Source organism: Populus trichocarpa, chromosome 6 (genome assembly GCF_000002775.5).
Source record: "Populus trichocarpa isolate Nisqually-1 chromosome 6, P.trichocarpa_v4.1, whole genome shotgun sequence".
In the NCBI taxonomy this organism is placed as follows: domain Eukaryota; kingdom Viridiplantae; phylum Streptophyta; class Magnoliopsida; order Malpighiales; family Salicaceae; genus Populus; species Populus trichocarpa.
The window spans coordinates 16366774-16386730 of NC_037290.2; the positions used below are offsets into that span (position 1 = coordinate 16366774).

A 19957-nucleotide genomic window follows, 5' to 3' on the forward strand; every position below is an offset into this window, starting at 1 on the left:
ATAAGGATCAAATCTGATAAACAAAAAATTTCAATTAAAAAAATGATAAAAAAAAAGCAAATAACAATCATAAAAATAAGGAACAAAGTTAATGTAAAAATCAAATTAAATCATAAATTATCTCAAATAAAATAAATAACAATTAAAATAATGAATATCAAATCTATTAGATAAAAAAGTTGTAAGATGATGAAATTTAAAAAATAATAATTACAATTTCATAAATTATTTCAAATAAAATAAATAATAATCAAAAGAATGAGGACTAAATCTGATAAATAAAAATTTTCAATTAAAAAAATAATAAGAGAAAAGTAAATAAAAATCATAAAAATAAAGACCAAAATTAATATAAAAATCAAATTAAATCAAATTCTAAGGGATGAAATTAAAAAAAAATATTCAAAACAAAATATATAGCAATCAAAAGTTTGAGAATCAAATTTGATATAATCATCAAATAATATAACATTTCTAATTTTTTCACAACTTCTGAAAAATATTTTCCGCCCAAAATAAAAGGAAACACTTTCCTAGAAACCAACCTAAATATTTTCCATTGACCAATTTTTCTAATGACAAACAAACGCAGGAATGTTTGGAAAGTGCTTTCCAGAAAACCACCTTCCATGAAACAAATAGGGTCTTAATTTTTAAAAACGTTTTTCGTATTATCTTTTATATAGATGAACTTTATTTTGGAGAGGAGAAAAAATTTATTTGCAGATAATATTTTAATATGTGCAGACTTACATAATATTTTTTTTTCCTTTTATTTTATATAATCAATTAATCTGTGTTTATTTCTATTATCGTTTAATTAAATAAAAAAATTATTTTAATAAACAAATGTAGCAAATACAATCAGATAAATGTCTCATCTTGTAAGATTAAATATCTTAATCTTCACCTGTTTCTTGATTTTTTTATGTTTATTTTTAGTTATTATTTATTATTTATTTATTAACATATATAATACTTGATTTATTTAATTATATATATACATAAATTTTTTAATTTTTACTTATAATTTTTTTAATTATAAAAACATGTAAAAAAACCCATTTGTATAATATTTTTATTAAAACAAAATATCTAATCGTGGTAAAGTATCTACGCGCGCGTGTATATACAGAAAAAGAAAAAAAGAAAAAGAAGCTCCAAAACGACAGCAAAAGCTTCGCGTACTGAGCAAGCCGTCAAGTCCCAAGATTTTTCCAGGCGGGGACTCTCAAGACACGTGTCAAAAACAAACCCCCACACACACATACACAAGGGATCAACGAATAAACGAAAACAAAAGGAAAAAGAAGCTTGTACTCTTTGGGGTGTTACAGCTGCATTTCTTAAACACTAGCCACCACTCGTTGTCTCACCATCTTCTCCATGCACCTACATAACTAGATACCTCTTCAACTCTTCAATTTCTTTTGTATTTTTCTCTAATTTTTTTTTAATCTTTTGCAAGCATAGGGGTTTTTATATTTTATTTTTGGGGTTTTTTTATTTCATGGGATAAGAATTTTATTGTCGAATAAATTATTGGGATAGGTAAAAAGAAAAAAAAATGGAGTGGGATAGCAATTCGGATCTGAGTGGAGATGAAGATGAGGAGGGATTCATGTTAAATGATGGAGGAGGAGGAGGTCTTTTGCCTTTTCCTGTTGAGAATTTGCTGCAAACTGCTCCTTGTGGATTTGTTGTCACTGATGCTCTTGAACCAGACCATCCTCTTATTTATGTCAATACTGTTTTCGAGATGGCTACTGGCTATCGAGCTGAGGAAGTTCTTGGCCGTAATTGGTACGTTTTCTCTTCAATCTACTCTGTTTGTTATTCAAATCCCACTTCTTTTTTCTGGTTTTTGTATTCAAGAGAACGAGGGTTAATTGCCTCACCGTGTTTAAGGAAGTGGGAATTATTTAAATGCAGGGTTTTGTTCTTTAATGAAAGAAATGAGTGCTTATTTTTTGGTTGCTTGATATACTTGAGGTTACAATTTGGCAACATGGGGCAAATGATGGTTACGGATTCGTGTGCCCTTTTGCTTTGTTGGTTCTTGAGAAGCCAGCCTCTGTTTGGGGCTTTTGATTTTTTTTAGTAATAAGAGATAACAGCTTGAAACTGTATAAGGAAGCCGGTGATAATTAGGCATTTTGCTGCTTTTTTTCCCCACTAAGTAATTGACTCTTGAACATCTTCAATGTTTGACACTTAATTAAACGTGTATGAAAGCCAACTTGCCTTCTCAAAAGGGCTGAGTTTTGACTTAGGAGAGAGATCTTTGAGAAATCCACCTGCTGATACTTATTTAGAGGGTTGTTGTTTGGGGAACATGTTGTTGCAATCTATCTATAACAAGGATAGGATAAAAGCTTGTAGTTTAAATAGGATTGGAAAGATGTGGGTTTGATGGTGGAAAATTGGATGCTTAGAAGTTTAGTTGGAGGAATCTTGGGTAGCATATCCATGTTAGGACATTAAGGCTTGTTTGCTGCTTTATTTCGGACCCAACTACAAAAATAATTAATCGAAATGAGAAAAAGAAAACCCGAGGGGATGTGACTGGAAGTAGGGAAAAGGGCCTAATGTGTGCAATCAAGCATGGAAGATCCAAGTTCTAGATGTTTTAAATAGTATTTGCACAGTTAGTAACAGGGTGCAGTAGTTGATGCTGTTTTGGGTTTAAGTTTTGAGAGTAAGGTTTAGTAAACTAATAATTCGTAAACCAGGGCTGCACTGCATTAACTTTGATTACTAACAGAAAAAGAAATAGAAGATTGCCTCAAGAATGATGGAAAAGTAGAATGATAAACGCTGGGATAAAGAAATCTAGACATCTATTCATTAACAAAACTATGCTTGAAGTTCTTTTTTAGTCAATACATAATGAAACATGACAAATATAGACTGTTGACCTTTCCTATCCTGTTAGGAGCACAAATACAAATAGGAAGTGGGTAGTTGGGACTTTTATAGTATATTGAGGCTACCAAGAATGCCTAGTAACTTTAATAACTCCAAAAGTTAGACAGCAGACTTTACATGTAGCCTATTCCAATAAAATCAGAAATCAAAACGTGGTCGTAATGTAATAAAAATAGACCAAGAACATATCAGTTCCTTTCAAAACTACTGTGGGTACTTGTTTCAAAATGCATTTTATTTGTGTCTTCAGGGCCCCCTTAATTTTAGGTTTCTGAAGGGATTGCTATGGAAACTGTAAAAGGAGTTTATAATAGTGCAGGCATTTCCTATAAATGAATTTTAGAATTTCAAAATTCATAACTAGCTGTAGGCAGTATGGGTGTAAAGGAGTTTGATGAACCTATTATTATTGTTTCTTCCGAACTTTCCTTTTTATTGGATTGCATTTTTTTTTTCGTGCTATCCATTATTAGTAAGGTACCTACTCAAATTTATGCAATGCATGGTCAATTTGATGAATGGTGATGATTGATGTGAAGTCATGAACAATTTCTACTTGTATCAAAATGCCAATGCAACAAGTATCAATCTTCTTGATATGAGTAAAAAGAGAGAAGTCATTCTATTCCTGACAACACTGGAATTTTTTGGAGTTTATACCTTGTGCCTGCTTGAGGTGAGGCACAGGGAAAGTTTCTATTGACATTATGTGTGGACTTGAATCTTTTTAAATTTTGTTGTCATCATATTAGGTTTCAAAGCAGGGATTATTGGGAAGATGCATAGATCCCCATTTCTCTGATGTTTTATGAAATATATTATGTCAAAAAAAAAAAAACTGTTGATGGTATGTATTTCATCTACCCATTAAAAAGTTTCTAGTAAACATTCCACGTGTTGATGGCTTGAAGCTTTACTGGAGATTTGATGGTTTCCTATTTATTTCTAGCTCTTTGTCCACTTTTTGGATGTCTGTATGTGCTCCATGGTTTTGGATTTGGTAAGAGTGAAAGTTGATCCAGTGAATGGAAGAAAATTGGACAAGAGGGGGGGAAAGCACAATGGTTGGTAGCGAGTCAAATTGCATCTAATACTGGGTTAGTGTAAAAAAATGCTGAGCCTAGATTTTTGCTTGTTTGGTTGAGGCAAGTAAACCAACCAACCTTGAGAACTCATATGCTAATATTTGCTTGCATAGGAATGTATTGCTTTTCCTATTTGATGTTACACAAGCCAAGCTTGCCTTCATGCATTGAAATGTTTGTGTGTTTGCATGTGTGTGGATTGCACCTATTGAGAGTGGGGTGTTGAGTCTGTTCAATCTTTGGTTTCTATTCAGAAATGCTCATAGAGACACTAGTCAAGGCTTAGGTGTCTTTCTAGGTGCATTTTTTTTTTATTGTCTCATTATTCTTAAATATTTGAGGTGTCACACTAATCTGTATTAATTTTATTTATCTCTTACTAGCCTGTATTAGTCAAGGAAATAAGAAGTTCATGACTAGGGGGCAAGTTTTAATAAAACTGTCATTATGTGCTACTTGTTTTTAACCATATCTTTTGGTATGGGATCATCTCAGTGATACTTGACTAAAGTTCATTATGAATGATAATTTGTCTAAAAATTGTTAGCATGGTAAAACAATACAATTGTGATTCATGTTTCTAAAAAGTGATATTTAATGCTTTGGTAATAGAATAGATGCATCATCTCAAGATATCTTCATATTTCTTGACCTGGGATCATCTCACTGTATTCCACTTTTTCTGAGTACCTCTCCTTTTAATATAACCTGTAACTTTGTTGAATTGGAATCCAAAGTTTATATTTAGATATCACATCTTGTTGGAGATATGATTTTCCAATGGTAGGTGATGATGACACTTTACAGTTGATTTCATTTCAAGGTTAATTTAACATATGAAACATATCTTGTACTGGTTTGGACTGTTGATGTATTGATTAAATATGTGGAATTTATCATATGATTATCTAAGTATACTCTGGCTTATTATCAGTGATTGGAACAACTATTATTGGTAAGACCAATTACATCTTTAATGTACCCAGAGACTAGATGGTTTATCTGTCGTGGTTGAATGCGAGTGCGCAGGTTTGCAAGATTTGGTGCTGCAGTGGCAATGCTTTTATTCTTAGCTATCAATGTGATTAATTTCTTATTTTTGACCTAGGGTGTTACCTTTTTGCATATTATTAATTGTTTGACCTTGTGTAATCGATCTCATGTGTTCATGGTATTATTAATTGATAGCACTCATTGCATGCAACTCTTGATTTATAGTTCCAAGCATTTCAGAGCCCTATATTGATATTTTTTTCAGAAGGTTTTATCCTTGATACTTTTTAGCAAACTTTTAGAGAACTGAAGTACACTGGCACTAGCTAAAACTGGAGGTTACCTAGAGCAAAGCATTTCTACCATTGTCGTGTAGGTGCAGTGCTGAGTTTTGTCTAAAGATTCTTATTTTCCTATATGAAAGCTGATGTATATGCACAAGACTATGTTTTTAGATTTACTGCATTTGATTTGATCAAGAATGTCATGTAACAGTACATGCTCTGAAAGTTAGTTTGGTAATTTCAGGAGCTTGATTTATAAAGCTGTGTTTAAATTTTGAACCTTGATTTCTAAATGGTTACGAGTTTGACAATTGAAAGTTGTGGTGTGATTTTAAAGTCTCGTATATAGAGCCAAGTCAAAACTATAGGAAAAAGTTTTAACGGATGATTTATTAATTTGTGTTGCTCTTTAAGCTAATGCTTAAGCAACATTTCATTGTTGTTTAATGTATATATCATGGACAGACATTGTGAGGATTCACAGAACCATGAAATAAATAGTGGCTGTTGCTATTATGTTACTACCAATAATTGGATTTTCACTTCCCATTACTGTTTTCTTCCACTGTAACGTGCTTTTTGAAAGCACACCATAATGGCCATAGCTGCTATTACACAATGGCAGGGGCTGTTAACAGCCATATTTAAAGATAATGGCTGTTGATGATTTTATCCTTAAAGCCAGTCTACTGGCAGTTTTGACTTCTACCTCATTTCTTTCATGCATTTTTTTTTACCCTTCTCTCAGCACTCGTTGACACCCACGATCCTACCTCATTTTCTTCCCTAGAATTTCATTTTGTTTCCTATCTGCTGGCAGTTTTGACTTCTCCCTCATTTCTTTCATGCTTTTGTTTTACAGATGATAACTACCACTAAAGCACTCCACGGAGATCCTTTTTTGAGATGTATCTTTCATTATATATAAATTTAAGTCATAGTTTACAGTTTTTGTCATTACTAACCACTGTTTTACTAGTACCAAAAGTATAAAACATGCAAGTGCCACTAAAAAATTGTTGAGAGCTGCTTATGACTCATAACCATGATGGCTGTGACCTTTATGTCATGCCCTTGACTGTGATTAATACCATGCATAGAACCACACATGTATAAGTTTGCAGGCTGGCCCAATTGCATGCTGCTATGCTTATATTTGTGTTAACATAGATGGTCCATGATCTCCTGTATCATTTACAACTTTTTTTTTTCAGTTCTTTTTTAGTACATTTGTTGGGTTCCATGAAGTTGTGTCTTGGTTCTTCTCCACCTCCACATTCTCTTTTGAGTTTTAAGAGTTGGCAATATGATATGCTTTTGTGTTTTTGTATTTGTTTATCATTGTAGAGTTGAATGATGTACAAGGGCTTTGCTTCTTATATTTTCTTATACTCTTTTATCATTCATTGGGTATTAGTTTGGAAGAATCTTTCTCTCTCTCTCTCTCTCTCTCTCTCTCTCATGCACGTGTGCATGTGTTTTTGTTTGTGTTTGTGTGGCTGTTATAATGTTGACATTTTATGGTCATCATGGATTATTGGCCATTCTTTCATTATTCTGATACTATGCTTGTTACAGCTGTTTCTTGCAATGTAGAGGACCATTTGCTAAGCGAAGGCATCCATTGGTTGACTCCACAGTCGTTTCAGAAATAAGAAGATGCCTTGATGAGGGCATTGAATTCCAAGGCGAGTTGTTAAACTTCAGAAAAGATGGATCTCCACTAATGAACAGGCTGCAACTTACTCCTATATATGGAGATGATGACACAATTACTCATGTTATTGGAATCCAGTTCTTCACTGAAACTAATATTGATCTAGGTCCTGTTCCTGGTTCTTTTGTAAAGGAGTCTGCAAAATTGGCTGATAGGTTTCGTTCTGGTCTCTCCACCTATCGTCCATTCCCAGCTGGGGACCGTAATGTTTGTCGTGGCATCTGTGGGATACTGCAATTGAGTGATGAGGTACTGTATCTCAAGGTACTTTCACGGTTGACTCCAAGAGATATCGCATCAATCGGTTCTGTCTGCAGACAACTCTATGCGCTGACGAAGAATGAGGATCTCTGGAGAATGGTCTGTCAGAATGCTTGGGGTAGTGAAACAGCTAGTGTTCTAGAGACTGTACCTGGTGCAAAGAGACTTGGCTGGGGTCGGCTTGCAAGGGAATTGACAACTCTTGAAGCAGCTGCATGGAGAAAGCTAACTGTTGGAGGTGCTGTTGAACCCTCAAGGTGCAATTTCAGTGCTTGTGCAGTTGGTAATCGAGTTGTCCTTTTTGGTGGGGAGGGTGTTGACATGCAGCCAATGAACGATACGTTTGTCCTGGATCTGAACTCCAGTAGCCCAGAGTGGCAACATGTCCAAGTGAGCTCCCCTCCTCCTGGTCGGTGGGGACATACACTTTCTTGTGTTAACGGGTCTCATTTGGTGGTCTTTGGAGGCTGTGGAAGACAAGGTCTATTGAATGATGTCTTTGTTTTGGATTTGGACGCCAAGCCTCCAACTTGGCGTGAGATTTCTGGATTGGCCCCTCCACTTCCACGATCATGGCACAGCTCTTGCACCCTTGATGGCACTAAGTTGATTGTCTCTGGTGGGTGTGCAGATTCTGGAGTACTTCTTAGCGACACATTTCTGCTTGATCTGTCAATGGAGAAACCTATCTGGAGGGAGATACCAGTAGCATGGACCCCACCTTCTCGGCTTGGTCACACTCTCTCAGTTTATGGTGGAAGAAAAATATTGATGTTTGGGGGTTTGGCTAAGAGTGGTCCCCTTCGTTTCCGCTCCAGCGATGTGTTTAGCATGGATCTAAGTGAGGAGGAACCTTGTTGGAGATGTGTAACAGGGAGTGGAATGCCTGGTGCTGGAAATCCAGGGGGAATAGCTCCTCCACCCAGGCTTGATCATGTAGCTATGAGCCTCCCGGGCGGTAGAATCCTGATCTTTGGTGGCTCTGTTGCTGGTCTTCACTCTGCCTCACAACTTTATCTCCTCGACCCTACTGACGAGAAACCTACATGGAGGATTCTAAATGTACCCGGGCGACCTCCTAGATTTGCATGGGGACACAGTACCTGTGTTGTCGGAGGGACAAGGGCTATAGTCCTTGGTGGCCAAACTGGGGAGGAGTGGATGCTGAGTGAGCTCCATGAACTGTCCTTGGCTAGTTCAGTTATCTGATTTTCACAAGGTATATATACATTGGGAAGCTGTGGCAAAGGAATCCCTATAAGCGCTCAACCTCAACATTTGAGATCATATAACTATTGTCGAATATTGCTCTAGTCAGGACTTCTGTATTAAGTGGTGTCCGTTAATGCATTTTCTTGTATCCAGTTGTTCTGACTCGGCATGAACTTGACATAAGGTGACATGAAACTGTGTTTTCTTTGTGAGGTTTGTATGAGATTCTACCTTTCACCACGCACATTGGACATTCTTCATCGTTAGGTTAGTGGCTCTGGATAGTCTGGTAGGTATTATTAATATTTGTAGGTTTAATTTCTTGTTATGCCCATGTTTTGCTTCGATTCAGTTCTGTAATCTTAAACAAACAGAAGTTGAGAAAAAAAAAAAAAAAAGGGTGCATGTTTATAATGATAGTTTCTTGCTGTAAGTTGTAACTCGACAAATAGCATCACTTTTTAAGATTGCTACTTGGATGTTTTATTATGTGATGATGAATAAAACCCCAAGTCTCTCCTTAAGCCGCTTGTGACCCGTTGTTCCCATCATGAAATGGGTGCCGCATCCATGATGCATTAGAATGATCCAAGTTGATTTTTAAGAGGATTCTAGCGTGATTTCTTCTAGTCATCTTTATTTGTGCTGATTTGAAGTGAAACGGTTAAGAGCATGTTTCAGAGTGTGGTTATGGTTGTGGTTGCTTTTCATTCGAAAATGTATCAAAACAATATTTTTTTTATTTTTTAAAAAAATTATTTTTAATATCAGCGTATCAAAATGATCTAAAAACACTAAAAAAATATTAATTTGAAGTAAAAAAATAAAAAAAATTTAATTTTTTTCAAAAGCGCTTTAAAAATACAAAAACAAACAGGATCTAGAAGAGAAGAAGAAAGAAGAGTACTCCTATTACTACTACTACTACTAGAGATTGTAACTATAAAACCATCTAATATGTGACCTAGTGGTAAGAGGTTGAAACCAAGGGGTTTGTTTTCTCTGTGATTTCAGGTTTGAGCAATGTGGTTGCTAATATTTATAGTGTGTGTGTGTTTTAAGTGAGTTCGATTTTAAAGTTCTAAAAAACACAAAATACAATTTCATAAGTAAAAGGTGTGAAATTTATGCTTTGTCAATGACCACCCCATTCGAGGTAGCTTCAAAAGGCCATTGATCCCTCGTCTGTGTTGTGTTATATTTCACAATGCAATTGGTATTACATCAAAAAGAGTGAATAACTCCAAATATTATCAAATGAGTGAAGATTTTGTATGATCTGCAAACAATTGGGCAACTTCAAGCGGCCATGCTTTTAATGTGAATATTTTGCACTCTTATTTAAGTATTTGTTAATAACTTTGTGTTTTAGTTGAATTGGTTGAAGAGTGAGTTTTAGCCTAAAAATTGCCGGTTTGAGCAAGCCTACCCTTAATATTTTTTTTAGGTAATCCATCATTTGTTTGTTTTTTTTTTTATATAAAAAAAGTGTGTGCTTCTTTCAGCACGTGTCTGGGTTTAATTATAACAAGTCCTTAAATTTATTTATTGGTCCTTTAGTTTTTTGCTTTTTTAAAAAAAGAATTTCATCTTGTAATATGTAATATTTATTAAATTTTATTATTTGATATTGGATTGATAATAAATCTGTTTTTTTTTTATCTAACAAAATAAAAAAAATCATTCAACTAAGTAGAATTTGCAATCCAGTTCGCAGATTGACTGTGTGAACCTAGTTTATTTTTTTTCCTTTGAGCTTATTTAGATGATAAGATCATGTTAAGATAATTCTTATATGATTTAATTTAAAATTCAAGTCTAAGCAAAGAATCGGGTCGAAACTTTTTAAGTTTAAACTATTATATTGTATTTAATAATAATACTAAAATATTTTTGAAGATGAGGAAATTATTATCTCTCCTTCTTGTTTTTTTTTTTTTCCTACTTATCTAGATATAAATATTCTAAGATAGGACTCTAGGGTTTTAATAGTTTTGTTTTTTTATTTTATGGATGTACTCAATTAATCGTGTTTTGTAAAAATACCGAGTGCTCAATTAAAAAAAAAACAGAGAAACTCAAATCTAAATTTGATCAAGTATGAGTATCAAAATCACGACTATCCAATTATTAAAAGTAGAATGTAAGGAACTTATTATTATTTACACTCTACTTTACGACGACGGACGACCGCCCGTATAATTCATAATAATTTCACAGGCAAAGACTAATTTGCACATAGTTAAGAAAATGAGCTCCAAAAAAACATAAACTGATTTTTATGGTGGACTCAACGATCACAACCTGCTAGTTTGCTGGATTGCAATGTCCGAACCAAAACCTCCTTAACCCATCAAATTTCAAAAAAACAGGTACAGAACAGCTTGCAGTGCTTCCAATTTCAGACAAAACCATGTGCCTCAAGAGCAAAAGGAAAAGAAAAAAAGAAAAAACCCCTAATAGATTCTCATATTACCATCTAGCCCCAAAAAAGCAGTAGCCTGAGCCTAAGGAGTAAAAGAAGAAAAGATTAACCATCTAGATGGTGCCCAGCGATAAGAGCTTGAAATTAAGAGTTTTGTTCCTTCTGTGATCTCAGGTTCGAGCCTTGTGGTTACTTATATGATGGCCACTAGAGGTTTACATGGTCGTTAACTTCAGGGCCCGTGAGATTAATCGAGGTGCGCGCAAGCTGGCCCGAACACCCACGTTAAACTAAAAAAAAAAGATTTCGACAAATAAAAAGAAAAAGAAAACGTTCAGCAGAATACTTTACTGTACTAACCCAACAAAGACAAAGATCTAACCACTTGGGTTGTGTGCACTGTTTCACAGTTATATATCCTCTCACCTCGCCAACCAAACCCCCTAGGATCTTGCACACTTGCCTCCTTCCTCTTTTCTCACTCGTTCTTTACTCTTCTTCTTCTTCAAAAAGCAAATCCCTTTCCCTTCCTTTGCTTTCCTCTCATTTCTCTTCTCTCAAGTTGCAGAAACAAGAAAATGCCTATCAATAAAGACCCTTCAACACCACCTCCCATGATTGGCAAAATTGGGCCCTATACTGTCTTCATGACCCCACCTTCCACTCCCAGTCCCAAGTCTACTGCTACTGCTGCTGCTGCTAATGAATCAACATTTCCTGTCTTTGATTCACCTAAGAAGGTTGTTTCACCTCCTCCCGTCCAGCCTCCTCCTCAACAGATTGACAAGTCTGTTTATTCTCATCAAGTTGCAGATGGGTCTGTTCTTGGCCTCTTCAAAAATGCTGTCAACAAAGTTCAAAATGGTTTGTTTAGTTTTCTTTGTGTTGCATTTGGTTTGTCGTTAAAGTTTGCGTCTTTGTTTGTTTGTTTTTGGAAAAGTTGGAACTTTTCGATGGTCTAATTGTTACTCTTTGTTTGTGCTTAATTTTACTCTTAAGATTAAAGGGTTTGTCGTCTTCTGCAGCGCATTCAAGCTTGGATGACCATTTGGCAAGATGGTTTGGGTTAAATCAATCTAAGTATCAGTGGGCTTTGGATGATTACTATGAAACCAAGGGTCTGGTAAGATTTCTTGTATTGTTATGGGGTTTCTGTTGTTCATTAATTCCCTTTTATGTTGATGTAGAGCCTTGCAATAAGTTATCATCATATGGTTATTTCGTATAATGATGTGGTTCAACATTAGATGTAACCACGTAATTGAATGTTCTTACCAGGTTTGGTGGGAGACAGGATATTGTTGAAGCTAAAATGAGAAGTAGCTTATAAACAATCGCTTTCTAGTTGATGTATCTTTCTGTTTTGTTTGCTTTATTGTTTTCTTTTCATTCTACAATGTGTAGAATTTGTTCTTATTTGAGCCTTTAAAAATGATTTGATTGGGATGGGTGTCAGTGTAGATTGCTGCAATATGCTCTAAAAAGTTGTAGTACTGCATACTAATTCACTCACTGGCATATCAATCCAGGAAGGTGGATGCACTGGATAAGTTGGATGTGTTATTACATATATACACTAAATGCTAAAACTAAAAGATATACTAAATACTAAAAGACTGCTTCACTGTTCATCATATGAAGAGTGAAGCATCTGGTTTTTTTTTTTTTTTAACTTTTTCTTTCTTTCAATTGAATCATTCTATGGTCCTGCTTAAATAGAATTAGGCTTGAAATTATGATAAACATAATAGATTAAAAAACAAAGGACTGAAATGTAAAATATGTAGAAAAAATATGCCATTTCCCACATTCTCGACAATTTTTATTTTGGTCTAAAAGTTTATTTTGTTCATTTTTCAGTCCCAACTTTGAGAGAGGAGAGAAAATCGCTTGAAAGCAGTGAGGAGAGAGAAAATTATCGGTTAGGCCTCTTTTTGCTGAAGAAACTCGTCATTCTTGATGTCAACGAGTTTCATTCGACAATGAGAGTTTGATGATGGTGGTTTTTTTCTTTAAGCATACTTGAAAAAAGAGATCAGACCTAGTTTAAAGATTTTTCATTTGGTTGATTTTCTTTTTTTGGTTGATTTTAGGGTATTTTGGGGTTATTAGATGGGTTGGAGAGGGTTTTATGGTATTTGGAGGTATTTTTAGGTGAAAATATGTTGAAAAATGGATTTTTAACCCAAAAAATCCCCTCCCCTTGTTTTTCCAACCACCGCAGTGGTGGCGAAAATCTTGGTTGTAACCCAGTAGATGACGAGCTGTTTGTCACCTTTTTTTAAAAAAAAAGTAATGTGTGAGAATAGACAAATTGCAGTTTCTTATTAGGTGAGAGTTTCTTCAGTTTTTAGGATAAGAAAAGGAGAAAAAATAGAATGCAAGGTCTGGAAAGAAAGAGATCATGGCAAGCTGAAAATCTTAATGACATCAAGACTATACAAGATAACTAGGCAGTAGTGCAATATTCAGGTTGTTAACTGATGTATTTTCATGCTTCAAACTAACTCTAAGCGCTACACTTTGTTATGTCATACTGTCTATTTTTAATTTCTTGAATTCTGATACATTATTGTTGATGTATTCAAAATTTTTGCATGTCCAAGGGTGCTAAAATTTCATTCATAAGTTAGTTCTCTATGGAACAGATCAATAACGTGCATTCACTTATAATGCAATATTATAAATGGCTGTATTTTATAACCATTCAGAAATAAAAAGATCTAAGGTTACTGATCATTCAGAAATAGGATCACTAATGCTACATTTAGGATCTGAAATTAGTGTACTTGATTTTCTATTATGGCTTTGTGATGTTCTAAAGTTGCACAACAACTGAAATTTCTTCCAACTGTGGAAAATATGGCCTTCAATTTGCATATCTCAGATACTGTAATGGATGGATAGCCAGGCAGTAGTGGTAAAAGAAGAGGAGGATATATGATGGAAACCTGGTCCAGCAGATATATTTAATTGTTAAATGCATTCAACATTTAGATAAGGTCCCCCGTAGTTTTGGCTACTTTATGAATTACCCTATGTGGTAGATTTGATCAAGATTAACATGCCATGTTTGAGTGCAACAAATTAATGCATGATGCTGATGGGATTAGGCCCCTAAGTTTAATACATGTTAAAGCTGAATCTAGGGATGAAGTCAATCCCACTTCCTGAAATAGGTCTAATGCAGGAAATTTTGTTCTCTTTTCGTTGAACCAGGACATTTCACATGTCTTTACCTTATGAAAAGAGCAGAAAAAAGAAAAATGATAAAAAAAGGAACTTGATTCCATCTAATAAATAATAAGCAAGTACTTCAGATAAATTCCATTATTTGGTAGCCAGAAACTACTTGGTAAATGATCACTTTGATGTTGGGTCATAGAAGTTTAGCAAACCTATTTTCTACACATTTAAGTTGTGAAGGAGGCAGATCCATTTCTCCAAGTATGTTCTTGCTTTATTCTTTTGGTGAAAATCATGGACGCGGACAGTTGTTTGTTTCTGGTGTGGACACTGATGTGAATATCTCATTTAGTCACTAGATTTTGTTCTGGTTATTTTCATATGATGCTTATGTTGCTCTTACTTTGGTGGACATATCAATGGTTGTGCCTCGGTATCATATTTTACAGACATTTGATTTCATTGATGACAGGAAAAGGAAGGTGCTAAAGCCAAAGAAATATCTAGCAAAGTACAGAGTGTGTAGCATGGTTTGCCTGGTAGTAAGTGTTTCAAATCTATTTCTGTTCTACCAGATACTTATTATTGGATTATTTTTTTAATTTGAAAGATTGTTGGAATGCAGATTTTACAGAAAAGAACCATCTCGAATCTCCTTTTCATACCATATCTGTATTAGGTAATGGGATTGCAGAAATGCATCTGGATGCTTGAGTGGACCATTGTGCAAGTTTTTGAGATCTGCTCGTTTGAATTTTCTACTTGCTGCCGCAGCTAACCAGAATTCGGTTGTGCACTAGGCTGTGAATTATGTAACCTTACAATATTTTCATGCCCCGATATCTGTTATGTACTCTGTTGAGCTGCAATCTAATAACAGTACTATCAAGTTGCGAGGATATATTATAATGTATTTGTACCTATAATTTAACTAAAGTAGTATTTGAAATGAGTATATTGTATCAAGGTTTTTTATGTGTATAATTTTATCAACTTAATGTGCATGAGAACTCCACGATGAATACTGGGATTGGGATTGGTCTGAATCGTCTGATTGCTGTTACTGCTGGTTACTTTAAGATTCTTCATATTTCTCTCATTTGTTTTTCATTTTTATGTTTCTGGAGCTGGAAATTGAATGCGCGCTATGGATGTAGAAATTTCTGCGCCCCAAATTTTCATTCTGAATAGTTAATTCTATTATAAGATCAAGCATGCAACAAGTTCAAATCTTTTGATAATTCCCAAATATTCTCTTGCTGTTTCCTCGGAATTCCTTCTTCTCTGTGTGAACAAAATTTTCGAATTACTTAGTTTATACAAGTTAAGAATGGATCAGACAACGAAGGGCATCTCCTTGATGGTCAACCAGAAATCATAAATTCCTAGCAAAAACTAAGTAGAACAATATGACGATAGCTCATCGCGAAGGTGTCCATCTAGCAGAGGATGTAAGTTGAGAGCAGCAAGCTGTGATCCCATGCTAGATGAGCTCATAACCTACCATAAAACTTAGTTGGATGATATGCTGGATTTTATTTTTAATGCAAAGAAATGAAAAGACGTTTTTTTTTTTAACTGTTATCAATCATTGCTTTGAGGTAAAATATCATGGACAAAAAGCACCTTAGCTTGGAAAAAACTGACAATTGCTTTCAAAAGATTGACCAATTATAACAAGTAAATTTATTCATATATTCCGTGGGCCATCCCATCATCATGGAATTGAGAGATTTAGCTATGATGTCACCCTTTTGTTATAGATATTTTTTATTTTTATTTTTGTGTTTGTGTTTGTCTCAATTCTAAGTTAACTAGTTTAAATTTTGAATTTAGTTTTAAATCTACTCAAGTAATTTTAAATTTGTATTAAAGAATTACATGAGTATCAATATAATTAAATCCAAACAATAGTTCAATTAAAAAAATAACCAAATAATTATAACAATTCGAATATAAAGTATATTCAATAACTTAGGAAAATAAATACTTACATTCATAGAGTGATTCATACTCTGATTACATCAACGAATTGAAAATTCTGGATAAAAAAACATATTTTTTGTATTTTTAGTTTATGAAATTGAAATTACAAGCTTACTGATGACAAAGAAAATTACAAGTTTACTTGTCTATCACTTACTATTCTATTGTCTATAGGGTTGTTGCCTATAAAATTATCACCTACAAACTATCGCCTACTGATTTCGAGTTTGAAAGGTCCTGAGAACTTGATAAAACTGCAATGCAGTGATTTTAGTTTGAGTTGTTGATTTTCTTGTTGCCTTTAATCTTTCTTGCAATCCGTCTTGTATAGTCAGTTGTGTGACGTTTTCATTAACTATCTGTCAACTGTCGATAACCTCCTATCTTTCAGGGCTCTTTTCATGATCTTACATTCATAAGAGTTGTTTATTTAAATTACATGGCTTGTTACATATGTTTATAGAGTTAATTTTTTTTTTTTTGGATTCGAGGAAACCCCACCCCCCAGAAAGCGCACTTTATGGGCCCAGGTGAGCAAGTAAAACCCCGGCTGTTCCAGGCTCATACAAGAGGTGCACGCCCTGACTCGAACTCGAGACCTGATGTGCAGATCTCAAGCCCTTTGTCATCACGCTACGCCCCTTGGGGACTTATAGAGTTAATCCTGTGTGCATGTTTCTTCTTTTATATATGACAATAACCCTTATCTTTTAAGTTTCTTTTAATTAATCTTAGTTATCATATAACTCTCTTTTGCTTTTTTATTTTTATAATGTAACGTTTATCCCACAAAAAAAAAATTGTCCATTAATGAATGCAAACTAATGGGTAATCTTAATTAATAGGTATGTTGAGAATCAAATTTTGAATTTTACATCAATCTATCTCAACAATCATTTTTGTTTAACATATGTGAATGACAGAGCAATGATGAACACTTTTTCCAAAATGAATTTGAATTTTAATTATTTTGTATTTTAATTCTGGTTGACTCTTTTTTTCCATATAAATACTTTATTCATGTATTTGTTTTCTCGTCTGATTTATTATTCCTTTTTTGTTTTGTTTTTTTTTACCTTTTATCTTCCTCATCATAGCAATCAACCAAGAGTAAACCCTAAATCAAGCAGTAGCTCTCGTCATGGACTATGTTCCTACTCTTTTGTCTCAACGGATGGATTCTACCCCCACAGACTTTAAAGAATTCTTAATTATTTACAAAAGGTATTTTTACCTTGAACTTTTTAACTTTTCTACCAAAAAAAATTATCTTTCCATCCTATGACAGACCCAAATGATCAACCACACCATATATTGGGTCCAATTGTTCATGTGGTTCCAGACATGATAAGAAATCCTCCTGCCATCTAGTGATTTTAAACTTTTCTAGCAACACCACCCCATTTCTTTTCCATCTAATTGACTCTTTCTAAATTAATTGGGGATTTTTCTCTAAATACACAGCTAACCTAATCAAATCATGGCTTTCTCCAATTACTATTATGAACGACCTTTATGCTACTTTATTGAAGCATATATTTATTAAAGCAAAGAGGATAAAACAACTAATATATATATATATATATATATATATATATATATATATATATATATATTTCTTGATCTTACTTTAAATCATTTCCCTTTTATGAAATCTACTCTTCTATCTACAGTGTTAACCTTGTAGGATTCCAGCTTTAATTGTCTTCACACTACGTCTGGTGTTTTGACCATCACCTTAGAGGATGTTTTATCCTTGATTGGATGCTCTCCTATTGGGTTTGATTTGATATCAGTTGTTTCTATCATCAATTACAAGTAGATTAATGCAGAAATGAAAGAGGAATACATGCTACCAGTATCTGTGAAGTCTGAAGAGTCTTTTGAGAGGTTTTCTTTAGAGCTTATTTGAGATAATGATATTAAAGCTATGGAATTTGGGTTTTATCTAATTTGAATTTGTAGATATTTGGTAGTTTATAAAGGTGCAGTAATCAGTAACAATTACCTTGATCTAGCTATGCTTTTCTTTGATAGCAATGAACTTTTAGCTCTAGCTCTTATATTTTTTGGTATGGTGTTTAATAGTTTTCACTATGCTATCAAGGAAACTATCTCATGGTTAGTTAGTGGTGGCCCTTTATGGTTTGTTGTGCTATGGGTTGCTGTTTATTTTCCTCAGTGTTACTCTAGAGTTGCTATTTTAAACACTAGTAAGCTTCTTTCTTATGGTCACTTCTATAGCCTTACTATAACTCTTATTAATTTGTTCTTTTTTGTAATTGTAATGTCTGCATTAGTCTTTTCTAATTGAGTCCATGATGAATAAAGCCTTTTTCATGCCAAAAAGCATGGGCTTGATTGGTACAAACTTTTTTTCTTGGGTACACCTCTATGTTCTGAGGACATGAAGTACTGGACTTTTATTTTAACTAATAGACTCATTCATGTTGTAGTCTCTGGTGTTGTTAAGGTAAAACGTTATCACCTCAATTTTGTTGCCAAACATTTTAGCATGTGCCATGCCCCCCTGTCATTTTTCTTCATAACCAAATCAATTTCCCTTTACATCGTAAGGGTAATGCCAAGGTTTTGAATGTTCTTGAAATCTTGGAAAAACATGGTAAGATTATTTTTTAGTTCTCTCATTTGTCATGTCCAAAGTTTTTTCCTGCATTAATTATTACTTTACAACTTTAATGGGCTACTATTTAGGAATAAAGTTTCATTAAGAAAGGTATTGCAAAGGTTATTTTCAACTTTGGGGTTTTCTTTAACCCTCCTTAAAAAATCACACTTGGAGCTGATAACAAAGAGCATAAAGCCTCTGTTATTCCATCTTTTAGCTCACACCTTCAGGATCTCAAGAAGGTGAAAAAAGCTAAGACCAAGCCTATTGCAAAATCTATTTGAAGCCAGCCTTTTCTCAAGTTTGTGCCACCTGCGAAAGCTTCCTCTCCTTTAAATAAAGGAAAAGGATTTAAATATATCATCTGAAAATCAATTGTTCCTCCTACTAATTTATCACCTTTTATTTCAAGTCTTTTCTGAAAAATTCCCTCTTCGTTGTGTAATTAGGCCATTGACCATGTTTGCTCCTTATAAACTTGCTCCAGTTAAAGAGCTTGTTACTATAAAGCTGGCGATTCCAAAGTTTTCTTCAGATTTAGCCACCAGTATGAAACCTCAGCCTCTTCTAGAAACTCCTGTGATTGAAAAATTTATTATATCAATCCCTGATTCCTTGAGTTTAAAGGAAGATAATGAACTAACTAGTCATGGAAATTGTGTAATAATTTTTTTAACTAATTATGGTCTCTCTTAGGATATGTAGAGGAAACATTCTTAGTAACTCTTTTTTATGGATTTGTTAAAATCTTCCACCCAACCTTTGTGACAAAAACCAAGTGTCTTTATTGCTATGATCAATAATTCCAGAGTTGGTAGAGCATCCTAACCTGTCTGTATTAGCAATAATTAAGACACACCTCATATGCCTTTAAGATATGCTCTTTATTTATATTGATGCCTCTAACCTATCTGATATGAATCATAACCTTTTGGTGCTTATAGAGTCCAAAGAGTATACCCAACTGAAGCTTAAGCAACTTGAAGATATAACGCCTTTTTTGGAATCTGAGTTGGCTACTATCAAGCAACGAGCAAGAAAAGAAGGTCTTAAGTGGGTTTTCCAAAGAGCTAACCAATTTACATGTAAAGATGGAGTTTGTCCCTGCTACCCAATTGATTAAGAATCAAATTTCTACTCTATAATTTAGCTTTGATATTTATAAGAGTTTTTTTTTTAACTTGATTATCTCTAAACTTAACTATCTTTTTAACTTGATTATCTCTAAACTTAACTATCTTATATCCTGTG

At 34.0% G+C, this 19957-nt stretch overlaps 2 protein-coding genes across 3 annotated transcripts; both read left to right on the forward strand.

Moving 5' to 3' along the window:
* Positions 1-1282: 1282 nt before the first annotated feature.
* Positions 1283-9004, forward strand: LOC18100482 (adagio protein 1). The gene is made up of 2 exons (XM_006381724.3): positions 1283-1803; positions 6869-9004. The coding sequence occupies exons 1-2, from the start codon at positions 1568-1570 to the stop codon at positions 8475-8477; spliced, it is 1845 nt and encodes a 614-aa protein (XP_006381786.2). The 5' UTR covers positions 1283-1567; the 3' UTR covers positions 8478-9004.
* Positions 9005-11246: 2242 nt separating this feature from the next.
* Positions 11247-15075, forward strand: LOC18100483 (uncharacterized). Of its 2 annotated transcripts, none has more exons than XM_024602819.2 (4): positions 11247-11769; positions 11931-12028; positions 14564-14630; positions 14717-15075. In XM_024602819.2, exons 1-3 carry the CDS (start codon positions 11484-11486, stop codon positions 14615-14617), a joined length of 438 nt encoding a protein of 145 aa, XP_024458587.2. In that variant the 5' UTR covers positions 11247-11483; the 3' UTR covers positions 14618-14630; positions 14717-15075. The 2 variants fall into 2 exon arrangements, with proteins under 2 accessions (XP_024458587.2, XP_024458586.2); XM_024602818.2 differs by having other exon boundaries at positions 11249-11769; positions 14564-14633.
* Positions 15076-19957: the final 4882 nt, after the last annotated feature.

Excerpts from the sequence above, each read along its gene's own strand:
- LOC18100482 (XM_006381724.3), top strand. The coding sequence starts at position 1,568 with ATGGAGTGGGATAGCAATTCGGATCTGAGTGGAGATGAAGATGAGGAG. Across the intron at positions 1,804-6,868 it reads GAAGTTCTTGGCCGTAATTG|CTGTTTCTTGCAATGTAGAG; the intron begins GTACGTTTTCTC and ends TGCTTGTTACAG.
- LOC18100483 (XM_024602819.2), top strand. The coding sequence starts at position 11,484 with ATGCCTATCAATAAAGACCCTTCAACACCACCTCCCATGATTGGCAAA. Across the intron at positions 11,770-11,930 it reads TGTCAACAAAGTTCAAAATG|CGCATTCAAGCTTGGATGAC; the intron begins GTTTGTTTAGTT and ends CGTCTTCTGCAG. Across the intron at positions 12,029-14,563 it reads ACTATGAAACCAAGGGTCTG|GAAAAGGAAGGTGCTAAAGC; the intron begins GTAAGATTTCTT and ends CATTGATGACAG.